Source organism: Bos indicus, chromosome X, assembly GCF_029378745.1.
Source record: "Bos indicus isolate NIAB-ARS_2022 breed Sahiwal x Tharparkar chromosome X, NIAB-ARS_B.indTharparkar_mat_pri_1.0, whole genome shotgun sequence".
Lineage (NCBI taxonomy): Eukaryota > Metazoa > Chordata > Mammalia > Artiodactyla > Bovidae > Bos > Bos indicus.
Window position 1 is genome coordinate 42,901,530 of NC_091789.1, and position 23,364 is coordinate 42,924,893.

Here is a 23,364-nt window from a genome sequence, read left to right on the forward strand (position 1 = left end):
ATACCATGTAATTATTTTTATTTTTAGAGTGTAGAATCAATTTAAATAAATTCCAAATCAAAATATATCCCCTAAGACTCTTTGAAAAGATGGTTTGTAATTTTAATTTGTAAGTCTACATGATTGAATAAATTTTTATTATTATTTACTGTTTCAGCCAGACAGAATCTCACAGAAACAGCAATGAAATTTTGTTATATCCATTCAGGCTTATTGTTCAAAAAATGAAATCTTGTCAAATTATAATTAAATAAATCCATGTTCAAATGACTATCAAAATTTCCAATGTGCTTGAGTTTCTACATGGGTGACAGCCTCTAGCTTTAGAACAAGTTGACTTTTATCCTGTAACTGGATAAGCCCTGTTTAAAAATATAATGAAAGCAATTCTGCTGCCAGGTGAAAAAGGTTTGAACACAGACAGAACTGTCTACAAAAGCCTGAAATTGTTCACAACTCAAGATAATGTTAATGTGACTTCACTAGACAGCTGAAATAATACATTTTCTAAATTGGATGCATTAAGGAATTATTCAGATCATAGCTGAAACCCTGTAATTTTCTGTCTTCCTTTTAGTCCCAGCGGCGTGTCACGTTTCACCTACCAGAAGGCTCTCAAGAAAGCAGCAGTGATGGTGGACTGGGAGACCATGATGCAGGCAGCCTTTCCAGCACATCCCATGCTCTGCCCCTTGGCTATCCTCAGGAGGAGTACTTTGACCATGCTGCAAACAACAACCGCACTGAAGGGGATGGCAACTCTGATCCTGAATCCAGTAAGTTGATAACTCCCGAGTCCTGAAGTTAAAAGGCTTATTGTGTTTGCAAGTAAAACAACTGGAACCATAATAACATCAGCCAATTTAAATGTGTTAGTAACACATTTTTAAAAGGTAGCAATACAAAATTAGGTGGAAGGCATATATGCAGCAGTTTATAATTTTTGAAATATGTGATCATATCTACTTTGAAATTTGCTATGAAATCTAATAGTCATATTGTCTAGGCATAGATAGAATTTTCTATTTACCTATGCGTATATCTGCATGTGTGTGTGTATATATATATAAAACCAGCCACTTTATTTTTATTTATTTGTGTACATAAATAATTTTATAATTCATATAAAGTATTTTCTAAATTTAATTTTTAAATTTTAATAATGATAAGAATCATAAACAATTAATTCTTTTGAGGAAATGAGTGATCCTGACTCCAAGGCAGAAAAACTGGTCTGAGGTTTTCAATAATGTATTGAAACCACATGCCTTATGCCACATTACTGTTTAGAAAGATGTTCAGATTTGGTCTTCAGATTGAAGGCATTAAAGGCTATATTTCACACAGTTCAGAAATGTTGAACTCTTATAAAGGATCATGAAGTTCATTAAATTATCTTAAACATGTATCTTGAAAATCCCTATGTTTTCATAGTTTTGGGAAATACAAAATTTTGTAAGATTATACATATCTCAGGAGATTCTTGTATTTGCAGAATTATAATTTGCCTCAGTATGTTTTATATACATAAAGCTGTATAGGTACAAAAAAAGTATACCATATACGTGATGGAGAAAGAAGAAAAAAGAGACCAAGTAACATATAAGATAAATAAACATTAAATAGAAATTTTGAAAGGTATTTTTTTTTAGACCGGCTCAACAAGCAGGGTTTCCAAAAGCATGATATAGTGAGAGAATGAGAAAGAAGACACAAGAATTCAGTGAAAAGAGAGGATCAGGGGACCAACACCTCTCTAAGGTGAAGGTGCCAAAACTGAATCCAAGCTAGCTTTATTATACTTTCAGCCATTAAGACAAGAATATGCGGGGAGTTAAGCTATAACTCATGTGGCCTTCAGGACCAAAGAACAAAGTGATCATTAACCACTGAGCAACTAAAAAAAAGTAATCAATAACAAATCAGTAACTCAGACTAATATTCTTATCTATAGATTTCCACCAGATACGTAAAACATGTGACTCTGAGACTCTAATTGAAAAACAGTCTGGTGTCAGTTTTCCAACCCCAGGATCATATTTTGTTTTCAAGACTATGAACTGTTCCTTCTGGACTTGTTCCAAGCGTCTCATGCCTTATAGTATCCAGTTTATCCATAATTATAAATCTCTTTTGTGGCCTTTGCTGGGGCCTGCTTTTCTTTTATTCTTCCTGTCTCCTACAATTTTGAACATTATGGATTGTATGGATATATAATCTAAGTAAACCTCTAGTTTTGAGAACAAAATGGTCTCCCCATCATTGTGTTTTAATCCATATTTTCTAAACTAAAAAAAAAAAAAGGAAATTATTGGTTAAACATCAGGATATAATCTAAGACTAAACATACATACTAGGAACCAGTGACAGCATATCAGACTTTTTTGCACTACAAAAATAGACTGTAGCCCACCAGACTCCTCCATCCATGGAATTTTCTAGGAAAGAATACGTAAGTGGGTTGCCATTTCCTTCTCAAGGGGATCTTCCAGACCCAGGGATTAAATCCCAGTCTCCTGCATTGCAGGCATACTCTTTACTGTATGAGCCACCAGGGAAGCTCCAACAAAAGTAGACACTGACTATTAAAGATGTTTTTAATATGAACATTTTAGAGACTTTTTAGACACAAAATTCAGAAAGTACTAAACATCTATCTCTATATTCAATTTTATGCTTAAAACAATTTATCAGCATTCAAAGGATGAAAACTTCTTCTGTAATATACAATGCCAATCTACCTTTCATTTATTTATGTGTAACATGACATAATGACTTCTGGAGGAAATACATGGCTGTGACTGTATCTTCTGCTATAATGAACTCAGAGTCAATTTCTAATAAGAATATAATCATATGTAACAAATATGCATTAAGCAAAGGCTGTTCTTTATTACTTCATAGACTACTGCTTTAACTGTAAACCTACCACTACCTTGTAACAGAAGTATATAGATGAAATAAGCATCATTTTTATAAAATAGAACTGACTCTTTTGCATATTACATGCATTACTAAACACTTTTCTTAGAAGATTGTATACCAATCATTAAAGAGTAAACTCAGAGGAAGCATCCACAATGTGGACCTAACTCTGAAAAACATTTTCAAGCTGAATAAGACTAAGATTTTATATTATTGATAGTTAAAGGAGCATACCACATTGGTATGGGTTAGAATTTTTTATAAGACATTTAAAATTAAGCACAGCTGTATTTATCTCAATTATACATATTAATAGGCAGTTGTTTAAAAACATTTCAATGAAGAGTTATTTGCAGGGATTGATTTTATTAGTAGAGTACAAGTATATACCTGAAACTGATATAATACTGTAAATCAACCATACTTTAAAAAAAAAAAAAAGAGTGTAAGTGTTAGTAAAAATCTATGAACTGACATACTTGAGAGCTTTATTTTTAAAGCTTGTTATTACCAGGGATTAAACATTTCTCTTCTTTGATCATATTGACACTATAATAATTTTGACTACTAAATATTTTGTTCACATTTACTGTACAGGATTAAGCAATGGAAAATTTAAGTCAGTGAAGTAATTTATTATGCTTTATTTTAAAATTGAAATGGCTATATGCAATAATAATGATACTGCAAATAATATATTTTTGCTACCTATTATTTTAATAAGCTATGTAATGGGTATAGATAATTAAAAATAAACTCATTTCTGTATAAGTGTGACAATATTTATGATTTAATGTTTAAAATCTATTTTTGCTATGAGTCATATTAGCTACCTAGTCTACCAATGAAACAGAAACTTCCCTCTAAATCATGTTCTAAGAGAATGTTGTCCATTTTGGACAATAAAGGACCATAATATAAGTGCAGAAGCATATTTCACTTTAAATGAACTTTATTATCTTAATATGGCATACTAGTGAGATTTTTAGCATATACATGTATGTTTTGCTTTGATTTAAGGGAAAAAAACAGCTGATGATAAAATTGGTCATAGCAAAATCGTCTCTTTAGGCTAATACAGATGATAAGGTACTTTCAAAAAGAAGCTCTATAGCTCTGAAATAGTGCATAATAGTGTCTGGGCTACTTTTCTGTTGGGAGTTGCCCTTAGGCACTAATTATGTTTTTTTTTTTTTTTTTCTTCCCTCCTGGTTATGTTGCCCTCTGAGATTCCAAAACTCCCCACAGACCCGCCTGTAAGAGGGTTTCCTGGTGTTTGGAAACTTCTCCTCCTTCACGACTCCCTGCCTGGGACAGGTCTCCATACCTAACTCCTTTGTTTCTCTTTTTGTCTTTTATATTTTGTCCTACCGCCTTTCAAAGACAATGGGCTGCCTTTCTGGGTGCCTGGTGTCCTCTGCCAGTTTTCAGAAGTTGTTTTTTGGAAGTTGCTCAGCATTCAAATGATCTTTTGGTGAATTTGTGGGGGAGAAAGTGGTCTCCCCATCCTATTCGCCCACCATCTTAGGACTGTCCCCTTAATTTCCCTTTTTAAGATAAAAAAGGAACAAGAAGACTCAGTCCAATCATTTCTCTTTCAGGAGACAAGTTTAATAAAATATTCTGTCTCATTCCACTTGAAGGTTTTTTAGTTTTTAAATTTCACAATTGCTATTTCCTGACTTTAGCTTTTGGTATGAGAGTTGCTTAATGACACTCTATGAAGTTTTTTCTTCCTTGGCTGACAGCCAATGTCACAGAGCTTTTCTCTCATCATAACCCCACCAAATAGACCCTGCTCTTTGAAGTTAGCTAATTAGTAAAAATATAAGCAAACAAAAATCCAGCCTATATAAAGTATTATTAGTTGCTTCTGGGTTACTGTGAATACTGTGACAGATTATATCTTTTCATTTTCAAATAATCTTGTGGAGACTTACAAGACCATGGCCATAGTAGACAACAGAATATGACCATATATTGCTGAGAATTGTATATGTCAAGATATAGCATTAAGAGACTTGAGGACAGTGTGATCTTCTTGGGACTACTTTAAACACACTAGATTACATATGGCCCTATGTTCATAGGGCTTCCCTTGTGGCTCAGCTGGTAAAGAATCTGCCTGCAATGTGGGAGACCTGGCTTCAATCCCTGGGTTGGGAAGATCCTCTCGAGAAGGGAAAGGCTACCCAATCCAGTATTCTGGCCTGGAGAATTCCAAAGACATATAGTCCATGAGGTTGCAAAGTGTTGGACATGACTGAGTGACTTTCACTTCACTATTTCATATGGTTTCCTTGGTGGCTCAGATGATAAAGAATCTGCCTGCAATGCAGGATACCTGGGTTTGATCCCTTGGTCAGGAAGATCTCCTGGAGAAGGAAATGGCTAACCACTCCAGTATTCTTGCCTGGAAAATTCTATGGACAGAGGAGCCTGTTGGGCTACAGTCCATGTGGTCACAAAGAGACACGACTGAGCAAGTAACACTTTCATTTTCACTTTATGTTCATATATTGAATATATATTTATTTGCAAGTAGCATCAGGTAAAATATAATTTATGAAGAGAAGACTTAAAAATACTTTCTGACATTCTTTTGTAAAGCATTGTTCTGATATTATAATTTAGAATAAGTTCTGAGACACATGGAAATATTAATGAAGGTCTATCATGTTAAACTTTAGATATTCCTGAGTGGTTCATACACATGTAGCCAACATGTGTGTGTGTGTGAATGTGTGTGTGTGTGTTTTGCCCTTAAATAGAGGATGTTTTGCTACTCTCTCACTATGGGTGAGCTGGAATGAAAAGATTAACAATTAATACTTCCAAATGTCTAATGATCTGCTGGTATGTTATAGTTTAACTGATCATAGAAAACATCCATGTTTCTTTGGAAGAAATAGTGAAAAAAATGTTACTAAAGATATTCTTCAGTCTTCAGTTTACCAGTTGTAACAGTTCATTTTCTGAAAAAAAAAATCCTCCTAAATAAAGGGAAAAAAAAGATTTCCACATTTTTATGATTTTCAATTGCAAAAGTTATGTCATCTGCATTTTTTAAAGCCTTTTATTTTATGTGGTCATTTCACACATGAAGTCTCTCTACCTGAAAATTTTGGTCTATTGTCAAAAATTTGGATTTAAAGTAACAAAATATGTGTAAAATTTTATCAGTTAAAAAAAAGTGCTTTATAATGCTCTCCTTTCTCCTATCTGTCATGCAAAAGAAAAAAAATATATATATATATATAATTCCAAGAACATTTAGAGCTAAAGAAATTCTGCTGCTGCTGCTGCTGCTGCTGCTGCTAAGTCGCTTCAGCTGTGTCCGACTCTGTGCGACCGCATAGACGGCAGCCCACCAGGCTCCACCGTCCCTGGGATTCTCCAGGCAAGAATACTGGAATGAGTTGCCATTTCCTTCTCCAATGCATGAAAGAGAAAAGTGAAAGTGAAGTCGCTCAGTCGTGTCCGACTCTTAGCGACCCCAGGGACTGCAGCCTACTAGGCTCCTCTGTCCATGGATTTTCCAGGCAAGAGTACTGGAGTGGGGTGCCATTGCCTACTCCAAAAGAAATTCTACATTAAAATAAAGAGGAATATATTTTTCATTAATTAAAAAAAAAAAGATAAATTTCCCTACCAGAGTATATCTCAGGTTGAAACATCTCTATGACTTTCATTTTTCTTTCACTGGATCAGGTTTACTTAGCACTCTTAACATGGTACTAGTTAGTTCACAAAAAATTGAAGTAATTAATCATTCCCTGGAACACATTTTGATTGATCCTCTACAAGTAATATAATTAATTGACACAGAAGAATTTGATTGACTAGAATACTACTCAGAGGAATGCAAAATTTTGTCTTGTTCTGCAGAGACTGTTGACATGAATAACACCACAGTAATTATTAATTGAATGTTTGATTAGTTGAATATCTAATTCTAAATGTAGAAATTGGTAAAAAAAAAAAATGGTAACTTTAAAAAGCTCACCTAATAATGGACCATTAAAACTCCGCCCTTCATAATTAAGAACATTAGGAGTCAGACAACTAAAGGCAAAATAAAACTATCCATATATTCTTTCAGGCAAATTTGATATGCTAGCACTGTGTTAATTACTCATCTGAAAAATTCAGTTTGTTATAAATAGAAAGAAGAACAATAACTGGTTTATATATTTAAGGGGACAGTAGCCATTGCTTTTCCAGAATTTGTCAGAAAAAATCATCTAAATCTACAATTTAGCAAATATTACTCATATAAATTTTAATTAGATACTTTTTCTTGTTGCCAAATACCCAGGAAATTTGACTTCATAAGTCCTCCAATATTTTTAAATGCATTTTTGAACAAAGTCACACATTAATTTCCATATCATAACAAGAATAAAAGTGAATGAAATAATTAAGTTAATGTTGTAATGTGAACAAATAGAAAATGCATTCAAACTAAGAAAGCAAAGTTACACTCTTTTTAAAGGTTAATTATCCACCTAGGCGAATTCTATTTCAGCTGGCTACGTATATGAAGAGTTTCCTAAAACTGTGTTCATTCTTAGCCTGTATACTAGTGTCAGTCCAGGAAGGGAAAAGTATAATAAATAAATAATTTGAATTAGCTCAACAAATCTGAAGTCACAGATTTTGAAAGGTAAATCAATCAGTGTTTCTAAGGAGTACATTCTGTTCAGTTCAGTCGCTCAGTCGTGTCCGACTCTTTGAGACCCCATGAATCGCAGCACGCCAGGCCTCCCTGTCCATCACCAACACCCGGAGGTCACTCAGACTCACGTCCATCGAGTCAGTAATGCCATCCAGCCATCTGATCCTCTGTCATCCCCTTTTCCTCCTGCCCCCAATCCCTCCCAGCATCAGTCTTTTCCAATGAGTCAACACTTGGCATGAGGTGGCCAAAGTACTGGAGTTTCAGCTTTAGCATGATTCCTTCCAAAGAAATCCCAGGGCTGATCTCCTTCAGAATGGACTGGTTGGATCTCCTTGAAGTCCAAGGGACTCTCAAGAGTCTTCTCCAACACCACATTTCAAAAGCATCAATTCTTTGACGCTCAGTGTTCCTCACAGTCTAACTCTCACATCCATACATGACCACTGGAAAAACCATAGCCTTGACTAGACAGACCTTTGTTGGCAAAGTAATGTCCCTGCTTTTCAATATGCTATCTAGATTGGTCATAACTTTCCTTCCAAGGAGTAAGCCTCTTTTAATTTCATGGCTGCATTATCAAATATCAATTGTTAGTTTTGTCCCACTTGAAGAAATGGACTAAACTCAATGTTCCTGGATTCTGAAAGTGTAAGAAAGACAAATGCCTGATAATTTTCATTGTGTTGCCAATCGACAACAGCTTTAGTTTTACCTATCTATTGAAAAAAAATTCTTCAGAGAGTAAAAATTTTTAAGCTAACAATAATATAAAAGTCACTTTTATGCATTCTTACAGGAAAATCATTGCAGTCATGAATACTGTTTGTGACTTCCAGCTTATTTTAGTCCCTGGTGTGTTATATAAATAACAGTGTATAGAAATAGATTAGAAAGAATGATTCCACCCAAGAATTCAGCTATCTGCCATTGCTTGGGAAAGAATAAGGTTTACTTGATAGCAGTTTGTATACTAAATGAGTTTAGGCAGATATGAACAATGATCTAGTGGAATTATTAATTGTATCACTTAAACTGACATGCTTTTGAAAACCCAATTTTTTTAATTCAAACTTAGGAAAGTTAAAATATATATCATAATAAGAAAGTGGGTGAAACAAAACTTACTATACCATCCTATCATACCCAACTTTTCTATGCAGGAATCGCAACCACCTTACAAGCCAATCAAAATATCTAGGCTTTGTAATGGCAATGAAGGATTTATACTAGAGATAATCCAAAAAAAAAAAAAAATTCACAAGTCATGGATAAAAATGAAAAGTAAATCCTAAAGTTGGAAACTTGAAGACATTTACAGGATTCCATTTGCCTAACAGCCTCTAAGATGAGTATATCGTTAGTATCTTAAATCTAATATGGATTAGATGGAGGTTTATCAATCAATAGCAGGCCATTCTAAGTAAAGCAATCTCTTATCATGTCTTTTCTGTTTGAAAATGACAAGTACTAGGAGCTTGGCACAAGCTGCCATTTGAAAGCCAATGCTGTAAGGTCTGGAATGTCAGTAAGCTTAAAAAATCGCCTTTAGTGACAGAGAATAGGTGGTCTTCTCTTCACAAAAAGCCATCCTCTGCATCTAAATTTTTATTCGCCTACCTATACTATATAACAAAGTTAATTTGACATGTATATTTCTATTATTTATAAGCCATGAGGCAGTATGTTTCATGACCTTCTTCTGTCTTTATTCTACTTACTTTATGCCCCGCTTCTCACTTTACTTAGCCTATAAGAGAAGAATGTATGCCAATTTGTTCTTTATGTAGTTTTTTGAAAGATAATACAATCAGTCATGCAGGATGAAACTCTTAGGGGACATGAACTATTTAATTTTAGGCACGAGCCAATATCTTGTCTTAAAATAATTTATACATTTTAATAAATGAGAAGCGTTATAGCAGTATATTTTGCCCCATGACACTTTAAATTGTACAGTAAATTGCAACTGTCATAACTGATTGTGTCAATAGAACACTCAACAACTAGTGAGTATATCAAGGAAATCACTAAATAATGAATAATTATAGACAATCTGTCTTACCATGATTTCTGCAATTTGTTTATTTGCATCTTCATTGAATACTGAAGATTCCAAATAGAGAATAGAATAGAAGTGACAGTGTTTGCTGAATCAGTTTTTTCCCTATTTTAATCAATAATCATAGTAATTATTGTCTCAGTTCCACTAAAATAAAAATAAAGCACATGATCATCTGACAGCTTATTTTTATCTTTCTTACATTGGAATAATTTATAGGTTACATTCAAAAGTTCTTCTAAGTAATATATATGAAATTAGCCTTTATAAGTTTCTTTTTTTTCCTTAGAAACTTCTCCTATTATGGGTATAGCTCTCAGAAGCAATGAGAAAAGAGATGATTTGAAATATTACTTTGAGGTATTCCATGTAAATCATACTTTTTAAAAATTTGGGTATTGACTAATAGTTCTATTATAATACTTCATTTTGTAATTACTAGTAATGAAATATTTTTACCACAGACCACAGCAGATAATCTCATTTATGCCATCATTTTGCATACTACAGGGTTCTAACTCAGGTGCTGCAATTAATTAGCAATGTGGCCTTGGACAGGCCTTTTAACCTTATTGTGTCTTTTTTTCCTTAGCTATAAAATCAGAGGATTATACTGATCCCTAATTCCTCTTCTATGGTCATAGTTTTGTATCTATTAAAATAGCAAAATGTACATGTTCAGATGTTGCCATTTATATAGTCTTTGAATTTCAGAGCTCTAAGGGACCTTAAGACCATTTAGTCCAACTCCCTCATTAGGCAAATGGGAGAACCGAGATTTAAACCTTTTGATCGATAGCTTAATGTTAAACCAAGATTTAAGGTTTATCAAGTTCTAAACTAGAAGAGTCACTTATGTTGGTAAGCAGCTACATTTTGTAATTTAAATGAAGTATTTTTTTGAGAATAGACAAGTATAAAATTTAAATATTTACCATTCATCAAGGGGAATGTTATAATATATCCATATGGAACATTTTTTTATATATGTGACAAGGCCCTGTATTAAAAAATTTTAAACGGTTCCCATTTAGCATTTTAGACAACTTAAAGGCAACTGAGCAATATAGACAGATAATTTCCAAAATTACTATTTGTGCTAACCAGGGAAAGTTTCATAGGGGAAATTGTAAATATGCTGAATGTTAATGATTACTGTATCATAAAAGCTATCTAATCTTTACTATGAATATCTAATATACATACATTTTTTATTGTGTGCATGTGTGTATGTGTGTGTACTACACAGAGGGAAAATTTGTATTAAAATGAATTTTTGAAGGTTAATTTCCTCTGAACATGGTGAAAAGTACATAAAAAGAACTTCAAGGGATTGAAATACAGGATGAATATATGAACATATTCTTCCTTTCTGCTGGAAACAAATCTTTCTCTATTCTGCAATTCCTGTCATTCTATCCAACTTCAATTTTGTAGCAGAATGCTGAAGTTATAATTAACAGAGAAATGATTTTGATAGACTCAAGTCCATTGAGTTAGTAGTGTGCCATGTAGTAAAATGTTTGGAAAAATCGCAACAGTCTTTTATGGGTGATGACTTGAACTAAAGATAAAGCAGCATAACTTTTAGGAAATAAAAACAGCTGCACTTTGCTCAAACTTTTTAATTTTGTGAAGGAGTTTGTCTTAGCTAGGAAGTGACTTTGTTTTTATTTATACTAGGTTGATGACATAGAAGTTAAGTCTTGGGATTGAGAAAGTCATGTTGCAATTTAAAAAGATATTTTGAGAAAAATACATTTTAGTCTCACAAATAGCAGTGTTTTTACAGCTCAAAGTTATCTAATCAAGTATACACACACACACACACACAAATTATGATTTAACTTGTTTTATTGAAGATTCTACTTCTATTCTTTGGCTCGTTAGTGATCTAGGCACATTATCATAGGCTCGTAGGCACACTATCATTTTTGTTTTAATAGCCTAGTTTTCCAGGACTGGGGTCAGATCAGATTAGATTAACTTCTTTGTAGATCTATGTATATAAATTAATCCAGAACTGAATTAAACAATTCGTTCCTAAGTGATAGCTCTATTTAACTACACCCTACTTATCTCTGTAAAATGTGTATCCTCATAATACATAAATACTTCTTGATTTTGATTTGAAGTTGGAACAAATTTTACAGAGGTGTATACATATCTAAGTCTTTTTAAAGAGTGCAGCAAGTTAATCTTTCAGTTCAGTTCAGTTCTGTTCAGTGGCTCAGTCGTGTCCGACTCTTTGTGACCCCATGAATCACAGCACGCCAGGCCTCCCTGTCCATCACCAACTCACGGAGTCCACTCAGACTCACGTCCATCGAGTCAGTGATGCCATCCAGCCATCTCATCCTCTGTCATCCCCTTCTCCTCCTGCCCCGAATCCCTCCCACCATCAGCATCTTTTCCAATGAGTCAACTCTTCGCATGAGGTGGCCAAAGTACTGGAGTCTCAGCTTTAGCGTCATTTCTTTCAAAGAAATCCCAGGGCTGATCTCCTTCAGAATGGACTGGTTGGATCTCCTTGTAGTCCAAGGGACTCTCAAGAGTCTTCTCAATTCTTCGGCACTCAGCCTTTTTCACGGTCCAACTCTCACATCCATACATGACCACAGGAAAAACCATAGCCTTGACTAGACAGACCTTTGTTGGCAAAGTAATGTCTCTGTTTTTGAATATGCTATCTAGGTTGGTCATAACTTTCCTTCCAAAGAGTAAGAGTCTTTTAATTTCATGGCTGCAGGCACCAGCTGCAGTGATTTTGGAGCCCAGAAAAGTAAAGTCTGACACTGTTTCCACTGTTTCCCCATGTATTTCCCATGAAGTGATGGGACCGGATGCCATGATTTTTGTCTTCTGAATGTTGAGCTTTAAGCCAACTTTTTCACTCTCCTCTTTCACTTTCATCAAGAGGCTTTTTAGTTCCTCTTCACTTTCTGCCACAAGGGTGGTGTCATCTGCATATCTGAGGTTATTGGTATTTCTCCCGGCAATCTTGATTCCAGCTTGTGCTTCTTCCAGTCCAGCATTTCTCATGATGTACTCTGCATATAAGTTAAATAAGCAGGGTGACAATATACAGCCTTGACGTACTCCTTTTCCTATTTGGAACCAGTCTGTTGTTCCACGTCCAGTTCTAACTGTTGCTTCCTGACCTGCATACAGATTTCTCAAGAAGCAGGTCAGGTGTTCTGGTATTCCCATCTCTTTCAGAGTTTCCACAGTTTATTGTTATCCACACAGTCAAAGGCTTTGGCATAGTCAATAAAGCAGAAATAAATGTTTTTCTGGAACTCTTTTGCTTTTTCCATGATCCAGCGGATGTTGGCAATTTGATCTCTGGTTCCTCTGCCTTTGCTAAAACCAGCTTGAAGATCAGGAAATTCATGGTTCACATATTACTGAAGCCTGGCTTGGAGAATTTTGAGCATTACTTTACTAGCATGTGAAATGCATGCAATTGTGTGGTAGTTTGAGCATTCTTTGGCATTGCCTTTCTTTGGGATTGGAATAAAAACTGCCCCTTTCCAGTCCTGTGGCCACTGCTGAGTTTTCCAAATTTGCTGGTATATTTAGTGCAGCACTTTCACAGCATCATCTTTCAGGATTTGAAATAGCTCAACTGGAATTCCATCACCTCTACTAGCTTTGTTCGTAGTGATGCTTTCTAAGGCCCACTTGACTTCACATTCCAGGATGTCTGGCTCTAGGTGACTGATCACACCTTTGTTATTTTCTGGGTCATGAAGATCTTTTTTGTACAGTTCTGTGTATTCTTGTCACATCTTCTTAATATCTTCTGCTTCTGTTAAGTCTATACCATTTCTTTTTTTTTAATTTTATTTTTAAACTTTACATAATTGTATTAGTTTTGCCAAATATCAAAATGAATCCATCACAGGTATACATGTGCTCCCCATCCTGAACCTTCTTCCCTCCTCCCTCCCCATAGCATCCCTCTGGGTCGTCCCAGTGCACTAGCACCAAGCATCCAGTATCGTGCATTGAACCTGGACTGGCATCTCGTTGCATACATGATATTTTACAGGTTTCAATGCCATTCTCCCAAATCTTCCCACCCTCTCCCTCTCCCACAGAGTCCATAAGACTGTTCCATGCATCAGTGTCTCTTTTGCTGTCTCAAACACAGGGTTATTGTTATCATCTTTCTAAATTCCATATATATGCGTTAGTATACTGTATTGGTGTTTTTCCTTCTGGCTTACTTCACTCTGTATAATAGGCTCCAGTTTCATCCACCTCATTAGAACTGATTCAAATGAATACACACTGAGGAAACCAGAAGGGAAAGAGACACGTATACCCCAATGTTCATTGCAGCACTGTTTATAATAGCCAGGACATGGAAGCAACCTAGATGTCCATCAGCAGATGAATGGATAAGAAAGCTGTGGTACATATACACAATGGAGTATTACTCAGCCATTAAAAAGTCTATACCATTTCTGTCCTTTATCGAGCCCATCTTTGCATGAAATGTTCCCTCGGTATCTCCAATTTTCTTGAAGAGATCTCTAGTCTTTCCCATTCTGTTGTTTTCCTCTATTTCTTTGCATTGATCACTGAGGAAGGCTTTCTTATCTCTTCTTGCTATTCTTTGGAACTCTGCATCCGATGCTTATATCTTTCCTTTTCTCCTTTGCTTTTCCCTTCTCTTCTTTTCACAGCTATTTGTAAGGCCTCCCCAGATAGCCATTTTGCTTTTTTGCATTTCTTTTCCATGGGGATGGTCTTGATCCCTGTCTCCTATACAATGTCATGAACCTCATTCCATAGTTCATCAGGCACTCTATCTGTCAGATCTAGGCCCTTAAATCTATTTCTCACTTCCACTGTATAATCATAAGGGATTTGATTTAGGTCATACCTGAATGGTCTAGTGGTTTTCCCTACTTTCTTCAATTTAAGTCTGAATTTGGCAATAAGGAGTTCATGATCTGAGCCACAGTCCACTCCTGGTCTTGTTTTTGTGGACTGTATAGAGCTTCTCCATCTTTGGCTGCAAAGAATATAATAAATCTGATTTCGGTGTTGACCATCTGGTGATGTCCATGTCTTTTCTTGTGATGTTGGAAGAGGGTGTTTGTTGTGACCAGTGCATTTATTTAAGGCTAAGTTAAATATTAACAAGAAATTCAGGGATTCTTTGCTTAATTCAGACTCTAGTTACAAGAATGTGGTACTCATCAGAGATGTTTTTGGACTATGAATGCACCAAAGGCCTTTTCAATTGTTCAGTCATCATGCTTTTTATTCAGCTGTTTCTGTTTAATTTTTTGTTTGTTTGTTTGTTTCCCTAGAGTTCATTTTCTATAAAAGGTACTTTTACATGTTTAGAACTACTGCAAACTTGCAATATTAATGTTTTTTAATGTTCTGTCCTCTCCTCTCAGCTTTGATTCTGAGCTGAATTGGACAGGAAAGCAGTGTATATCAAAAACTTCGTGTAAACATCTGTTTTTATTCAAGTATAAAATTGGAGTATTGGAATTCAACCAGAATTAAGTCCAAATATTAAAATTCCAATTAAAAATACCATCATATTTTACCATAAGACTTCCCTTCTGAAAGAACTAACCATTACTTTTTGCAGAACAGCTTAGCTTCTAAAATATAATACCTGAAATCCAAATATCATGAGGAAAGATCTTGAGTACAGTGAACCCAATTCAATACCCATGTAACTCTTTGAAATATCCCCTCAGAGTTTCAAAGGATATAAACTGTGGCTAAGTAAAACACACACACACACACACACACACACACAAAGAACTTTCACCTAGAAAGATTCTGTAATACCCAATAGTATGAAGTAAATCTGTCTGTACTTTATCACTCAATATAGGAAAAATAGCAAATTGCTTTCAGGACAGAGTGTGAAAGACCAATGCATAGGTAAAATTAATTATACATTTTAAACTGAGTTTTCTGAGCTGCTTCAGCAGTACTAGTTTTGCAAAAAGAAATAAATATTGGAGCATATTCAAGCTAAGACCTTAAGATACATTGATTTTAAAAGACATTGATTTTCTTTGTTTGCCCACTCCCAGATAGGTTTAGTTTGTTTGTTTTTTTCCAAAATTGAAGAATTTTAACTCTCAGAAGATGAAAAAAATACATTAAGATAAAGTGCAGATATGTTTTATCTTCTCCTATTTCTGTGTTAGTCTCATGTCTATAAGTGAGCCTAGTTGCTGTTGTAATATGTAAGATTAAATAATGAATTGTGAAGAGAACGATTCTAATGGGAAGGGCCAGACTGCTTAGTTAGACTTTCAGTCCTGCAACTCACTAGTGATATAACATTGGCAAGACATTTAAGATCCTCATGCCTCATTTTTTCTCATCATTAAAATGGCAATGATAACAGCTGTCTCACAGTAAAGCATTAAAAGAGTGTGTGCACAGGTATCTGAGTATATGTACATATACAGTTAAAACATTTTACAGGATTTTTTCCTGTGGTAATGCATATTCTCACAAAGTTTATGAGTACACACACCACCTAGAAATCTTGCTAAAATGTAGACACAGTAGTCTGGTGTGGGAAACTGAGTTTCTGCATTTCTAACAAGCCCTCAGGTGATGGCCATCATGCTAGTCTGGGAACCACATTGGGACTAGCAAAGTTCTCTTTAAGAAAATTAGAGGTACCAAAGGAACATTTCATGCAAAGATAGGCACAATAGTGGACAAAAATGGCAAGGACCTAAAAGAAGTAGAAGAGATTGAGAAAAGGTGGCAAGAATACACAGAAGACTGCACAAAAAAGCTCTGAATGACCCAGATAACCATGATGGTGTGGCCACTCACCTAGAACAAGATATCCTGGACTGTGAAGTCAAGTGAGCCTTAGAAAGCATTACTATGAACTAAGCTAGTGGAGGTGATGGAATTCCAGCTAAGCTATTTCAGTTCCTAAAAGTTGATGCTGTTAGTGCTACACTCATTATGCCAGCAAATTTGGAAAACTCAGCAGTGGCCGTAGGACTGGAAAAGTCAGTTTTCATTCCAATCCCAATGAAAAGCAATGCCAAAGAATGTTCAAATTACTGTGCAATTGCACTCACTTCACATGCCAGCAAAATTATGCTGTAAATCCTTCAAACTAGACTTTAGCAGTAAGTGAACCAAGAACTTCCAGATGTACAAGCTGGATATTAATAAGGCAGAGGAACCAGAGATCAAATTGCCAACAATTTCCACCCCCCCCCAAAAAAAAAATCTACTTCTGCTTCACTGAATATGCTAAAGCCTTCGACTGAAAAGTCTTAAAGAAATGGGAATACCAGGCCACATTATCTGCCTCCTGTGAAACCTGTATGCAGGCAAAGAAGCAACAGTTAGAACAATGGACTGGTTCAAAACTGAGAAAGGAGTATATAAAGGCTGTATACTCTCACTCTGCTTATTTTACTTATATGCAGAGTTCATCAAGCGAAATGCCAGACTGGATGAAGCACAAGCTGGGAATCAAGATTGACAGGAGACATATCAACAACCTCAGATATGCAGATGATACCACTTTAATGGCAGAAAGTGAAGAGGAACTAAAGAGCCTCTTGATGAAGGTGAAAAAGGAGAGTGAAAAAGCTGGCTTAAAACTCAGCATTTAAAATACTAAAATCATGGTATCCGGCTTCATCACTTCAGGGCAAATAGATGGGGAAAATGTGTAAACAGTGTCAGATTTCACTTTCTTAATCTCCAAAATCACCACATAGGATGAGATGGTTGGATGGCATCACTGACTCAATGGATACAAGTTTAAGCAAACTCTGGGAGATAGTGAAGGAGAGGGAAGCTTGGCATGCTGCAGTTCATGGGATTGCAACCCCACATTTTTGCTCCATTACAAAATCATTTCTTTGTAAATTATATTTCTTAAATGCTCTGTACATTGCCTATATTATTATATATAAGACAAAGCCATTTTATTGGAATATTTTAAGGTGACTTATTGCAAATAAACACATGACAAAAAGCTATTTCTTAAAAAAAAGTCATAGGTGAACACAAAATATGCTTTTAATTAATTAATGAAATTTATTTTAAAGTATTTTATCTTGATATAAGTAAAGAAACTGCTATGTATCTGGAATGTTGAATGCCCTTTCAGACTTCAGTCTGTGCTGATTTATAACAAGTAGTTATCTAATGAAGACAGTGTTAGGCATGTATGAGAGTTCTTGAAACAATGATTTGCAGTTTTGACAAATTACTATAGATCAAATGATGATGCCTCATTTATATTCTTTTTCCTCTTTATTGAATCTACATCCTTAAGCAAATAGAGAAATGACTTTTAAGAGAAATACTCATTTGTATGGAAAAGTAAATGACCCTTAGATGGATGCATGAATTAATCCTTAGTGTCCTCTTTAAGTTTCCCCTTCCTGTTTTTGAAGGAAAGAATAATTTTGTTATCAACTGAATAGATACATATCTACTTATATTATATAGATATAGAAAGAACAAGGTTAGAGATAAGGGAACCTGAGATATAATCTAGATTCTGTAAATAACTCTTCATGTCCTTAAAGAAGTCAGTTATTCTATTTATGCCCATGTCACATATTTATAAAATGACAGACTTGGAATGGTTCCATGATTTTGTGGTTCAATTTTCCCATACAAAATATTATATTAGACTTAAATGACCATTTAAAAATTTTCTTCTTTTTCCTGTTACATTTTCTTAATTTGTTAATGCTGAATAATATCTATCACTAATACTTGTTATTAATCCTAAAGGATTGAATTTGAATTTTCTGTTTTAGCTAACAAAATACTGTGCAGTGCTAAAAATATAATGACTTCAAGGTGAAGGTGGAAAACTTAAATCTCAAAAAAATAACCAGCTAAATTCTGAGGAAAATATGTTACTGAGGTTAAGCCTTAAGGGAAATTCTAGTAGATGAATAGGTATGACATAACTTTAGGAAATATTAGAGAAAATAAAGAAAATATATTCAGTGATCACAGTCAGCAAGAACATATTTTTTAACATATCATTAAAGTATTTTACTATACATGTTGATTTACTGTCAGTGATTCATAGGCACTGAATCAATCACATATAATTTATGGAGATAGAAAACTTCCTAGGGAATTCTGATAAAACGTAAAGTTCTTGCAGTAAAAAGTATTACCTAAGGAGGATCACTAGAACTTGAAAAATATTTATTTTCTCATTTTAGCAATTTAAAGCATGACTTAATTAAAAAACAAAAACTATTACTTTTCATGTACTATTTGGTTTATTTGCAGATGTAGGTGACACTTTGATGTTACTTTAAAAATAGAAAGAAGAGTCTATTATCTACCATATAGATTTGGTTCATGAAGCATACCATTTCACCACTGCCCACTATCTTATCAGAAATACCTAAGGCTTTTGTGGCTTGTGTGTGTGTGTGTGCATGTGTGTGTGTGTATTTTGACTACATAGCTTTCCTTAGGTCTTCACTTAACAACACCAAATTTCTCAATTGCTTCTTAGGTAAATACGGGATGAACAATTAACATTGTCTTTTCAACTGATTCTGCTGCATTTCTTCTTTTATATGTATTTACAGTTTCATACACTTGCCAAAACTATATGCAGACACATACATATGATCAGTCATCATTTTTTTCCATTGGTTAGAGAAAGTACCATCTAAACAAATGTTGAGATGAAAAATACTTTTTCTTCCTGTAAACCTGCTGAGGGCTTATGCTTTTTATAGGTTAATGATAAGCCTTATCTCCCACCTGTGGGTTGGTGAATAGAGATTATTATTTCATTAGATTTCATTTGGGTGGGAAGGGAGGATGTATGTAGTTAAAGACAAAGTTAATTACACACTGCTTTCTTTTTAATATACTATGAAAAGACTTGCTTCATTAGGCACAGGCCTAGTAATAATGTTTAATTATTACATTTTTGTTGAAAGATATAGTAAAGGTAAGAGAAAATAAAGAATACCCTTATGTGAACATGGTCTCTCACTGGGAGTAATTAAGTATTTTTACAAATACACACAAACACACACACATACATATATACATACATACATGAAAGTGAAGGTGATAGTTGTTCAGTTTTGTCTGACTCTTTGGGCTATACATTCCATGGAATTCTCCAGGCCAGAATACTGGAGTAGGTAGCCTTTCCCTTCTCCAGGGGATCTTCCCAACCCAGGGATCAAACCCAGGTCTCCCTCATTGCAGGCAGATTCTTTACCAACTGAGCAATCAGAGAAGCCATATACACACATATACAAATATATATTCAATTATGTTGTATATTTTGTGTTATTTTTAGATCAATTCATAAAGTTCTTAAGAGCCCATGGAAATATTGTATTAAAGACTTGTTTTATATATCTGACATAACCCTGAAGCCAAATCACTTTAAAATCAAAATATCTTAAAAATCATTAAAATGCAATTTCTAAGAAAAGTAACACATGTAATATGTTCCAAAGTACTTGTGTTTTGTTCTCAGACCATTAATATGATGAAGATATGGTGAATTCTTGATAAAGTTTTAAACAAAATTTCCGACAATGATTACCATCTGAAGATTAATACTCTATTGTTGTCACTTCGGTTTTATGGATTATGTGTAAATTATGTACTTAAAAATCTTGGAACTTTAATCCAAGTTAGGCTATTTGTCATGTTTAAAACCCAAGGCACTCTGAAATTTTCTATAGAAACAATGGTAGGTTCTTTAAATCTGTGAAGGAATTTTAGTTTGATATTATATTGTCCATTTTAAAATTTGCATTGCAGAATGATAACTTGGCTATCATTGTGAGTGCTCAGTCGCTTCAGTTGGGTTCAACTCTTAGCAACCCCATGGACTGTAGCCAGAGAGGCCCCTCTGTCCATAGGATTCTCAAGGCAAGAATACTGGAGTGGATTGCCATACTCTCCTCCAGAGGATCTTCCTGACCCAGGGATAGAACCCAAGTCTCTTGTGTCTCCTGTGTTCCAGGCGGGTTCTTTACTACTAGTGCCACTTGATAACTCAATATTAAATAAGAAAGTCACTTTTTCTCTGATATTATGGCTTACTTCCAGTGTCATCATTACTCGTAGGGATGATCACTAAGTGATATCTCATATGACTTTCAAAAAATATTAATAATGCCTTAAATGTCATTGTCTGCAAATTTCATTTCTCTTCTGTTTATTTAATAATTCAATCAAAAACTATCAGCAGATTTTGCATTAAAACCTACCTGACAAAAATCACTCATTAATAATGTAAGCAATAGATACCTTGGGTAGGAAGCTTATTTTTAAAAGGAGGGATAAATAAAGGAAAGACAAATCATGGCTAAAATACTCCATAAGAAGATCAAGGAACTTCCCTGGTGAGCCAGTGGTTAAGACTCCGTACTTTCATTGTAGGGCACATGGGTTTGATACTCGGTCTAGTAACTAAGAGACTGCATGTCCCATGGTGTAACCAAAAAAAAAAAAAAAAAAAATCTATGGTATTGACTTCTATTTTTTGAACATTGTATAAAATCTAATTTCCTTCTGAGTTTCTAGATTCCTTTTTCCAATCTAAGCATTTATTGAAGGCAATGATATAATGATGGTGAATTATTTTATTTTATACATATAATAGCAAAACAAAATAGCAGGTTGAAAAATAAATGTACTAGATTTTTACAGATTATAATTAAAGGTGAATAGTGCATTTAAATCCAGGACATCTTACTGCAATGGCTTTGAGTTACTGATAGTAGATTCTAAAGCAAAGTAATACATTGAAGAAATGATAAACCATAAATTACTAATAAAATATTACAAGTCCATTTTTATCCAATTTAAGATAAAGATGATCTAGACATTTAGGCAGAGGATTAACTCTCTTGAGATAATGATGATTCCTCATACCTTAGAAATTTCCCTGGGTTTCATATAAACTCAGATCAGTCTGAATTATTAATTTGCATCTAGATCTTCAACTTTAAAATCTACAGACCTCCTATTTATTTTAGTTCAAAGCATCATGAGTTGTGTGTATTTGAGTACCTACCTGAGTACCTGTTATATGTGCATTCAGAGATATGGGTGGGATATGCTTGCTATTTATTTTGTAGAATGTAAATTTGTAAGTCACTTCATGCATTCCTCCCATGAATTTAAAAATAAATGTCTTCTGCTTGCTAAATCAAGTTGTAAATACCTCATTTAGTCTTCTACTATAGTAACCCATAAGAAGAGAAAGGTTTCTTTTCCATATTTTAACTCTGGCCTCATCATATGCCAGTGACTGCTGATTATAAGTACTATTAGAGAAACTGAAATCAGTATGGAGCACTCAAGTTGTTTTTCAAATGAAGTTCTTGTTTCAGCATTTATTTTACCAAAAGGCTTTTTTAAAATTTAAATTTATTTGTTTTAATTGGAGATTAATTACTTTACAATATTGTATTAGTTCTGCCACACAGGAACATGAATCTGAGGCTTTTAATCAAGGTTATGGGAAAGTCTATAAACTTTCTGCTGAATATTTAACAAGCTGGAGGTCACTGCACACATGTCTTATCAAGGGCAAGTGAAATGAGATTGAAATCAGGAAAATAGAAGTCTTGATGATAAGCAAAGCTTTGTCTCTTAGATAAAATCTAACAAAAAAAAGAACAAAGTGACTCACATTTTCACCTTTCTTTTGTAGGATTTAATTTTCCTGGTTGGAGCCATAATTTTAAAAAATGGTAAATAGTACTGAGTAATTCATTTGATTTGAATCAAAAGCTTATCTTTAACATGATGATAGTAATTAATTCTTCATGATAGAAAGACTGGCAGAATTTAACTAAGAAGGCTTCGCTGGAGTTTCACAGTTTAATATTAAAAGCATATTTTTGATAAAAATAAATTTACAAATGTCATATGATATTGTACACTTTCTAACTGATCTAACTTATTACTTATATCAAAATCCTAACAAACTTATGCTTCTATCCTCAGAGGAATCAATGTTATGAAAGAAAATTGAACCAGATTTTAAAACATATATTTTACTATCTATCCTCAGAAATAAATGAGTGAATGAATTGACTTTCAATCTACCCTCATTTATGTTCAAATTACCTATATAGAGAATTTGTCTTTAGCTAGATCATGTGGAAATGTAGAATTAAAATTTCAATTGTATACATTCTCCTAGCTAATATATATATATATATATATATATATATATATATATATAGCTAATATAACATATATGTATGTATGAAATTTAGGCTCACTAGACCTAATCTATAGTAAAAATACAATACCATTTTTATCTTATAATTGTAGGTATAGGCATAACCTTAATCCTTTCTAAAGAGAAAAGGGAAAAATAAATAGCAGAGCTACAAATGGATTACAGCTTCTGGTCTTCCTGCTTACATTTCTTTGGAACAATTTCTTTACCAGAATTTAAGTAGAATGGTTAGTGGCTAGGCCATAGGTGGATCTTGAAGATTAATCACTATATTCCACCACTCCATCCAGTGGTTGGGAGAGGTAGGCAGATATTGGAGAATGGACTTAATTACATATAGTATAGCCAGGTCTGGCCTCTGCTATTTTGTCTAAGCAAGCACAAAATTGAAGAATTCTTGAATGTGAAGTCACTACCAACAAAGCTAATGGAGGTAATGGAATTCCAGTT

The 23,364-nt window shown here is 34.2% G+C and overlaps 1 protein-coding gene across 5 annotated transcripts in view; it reads left to right on the forward strand.

The window, feature by feature from the left end:
- PCDH11X (protocadherin 11 X-linked) overlaps nt 1-23,364 on the forward strand; it is a 999,015-nt gene that overhangs the window by 689,357 nt on the left and 286,294 nt on the right. For all 5 annotated transcript variants that reach the window (XM_070784431.1, XM_070784432.1, XM_070784433.1 and 2 more), the window contains one exon: nt 578-776. In XM_070784431.1, coding sequence (XP_070640532.1) covers nt 578-776 — 199 coding nt within the window. The remainder of the gene's footprint in view (nt 1-577; nt 777-23,364) is intronic.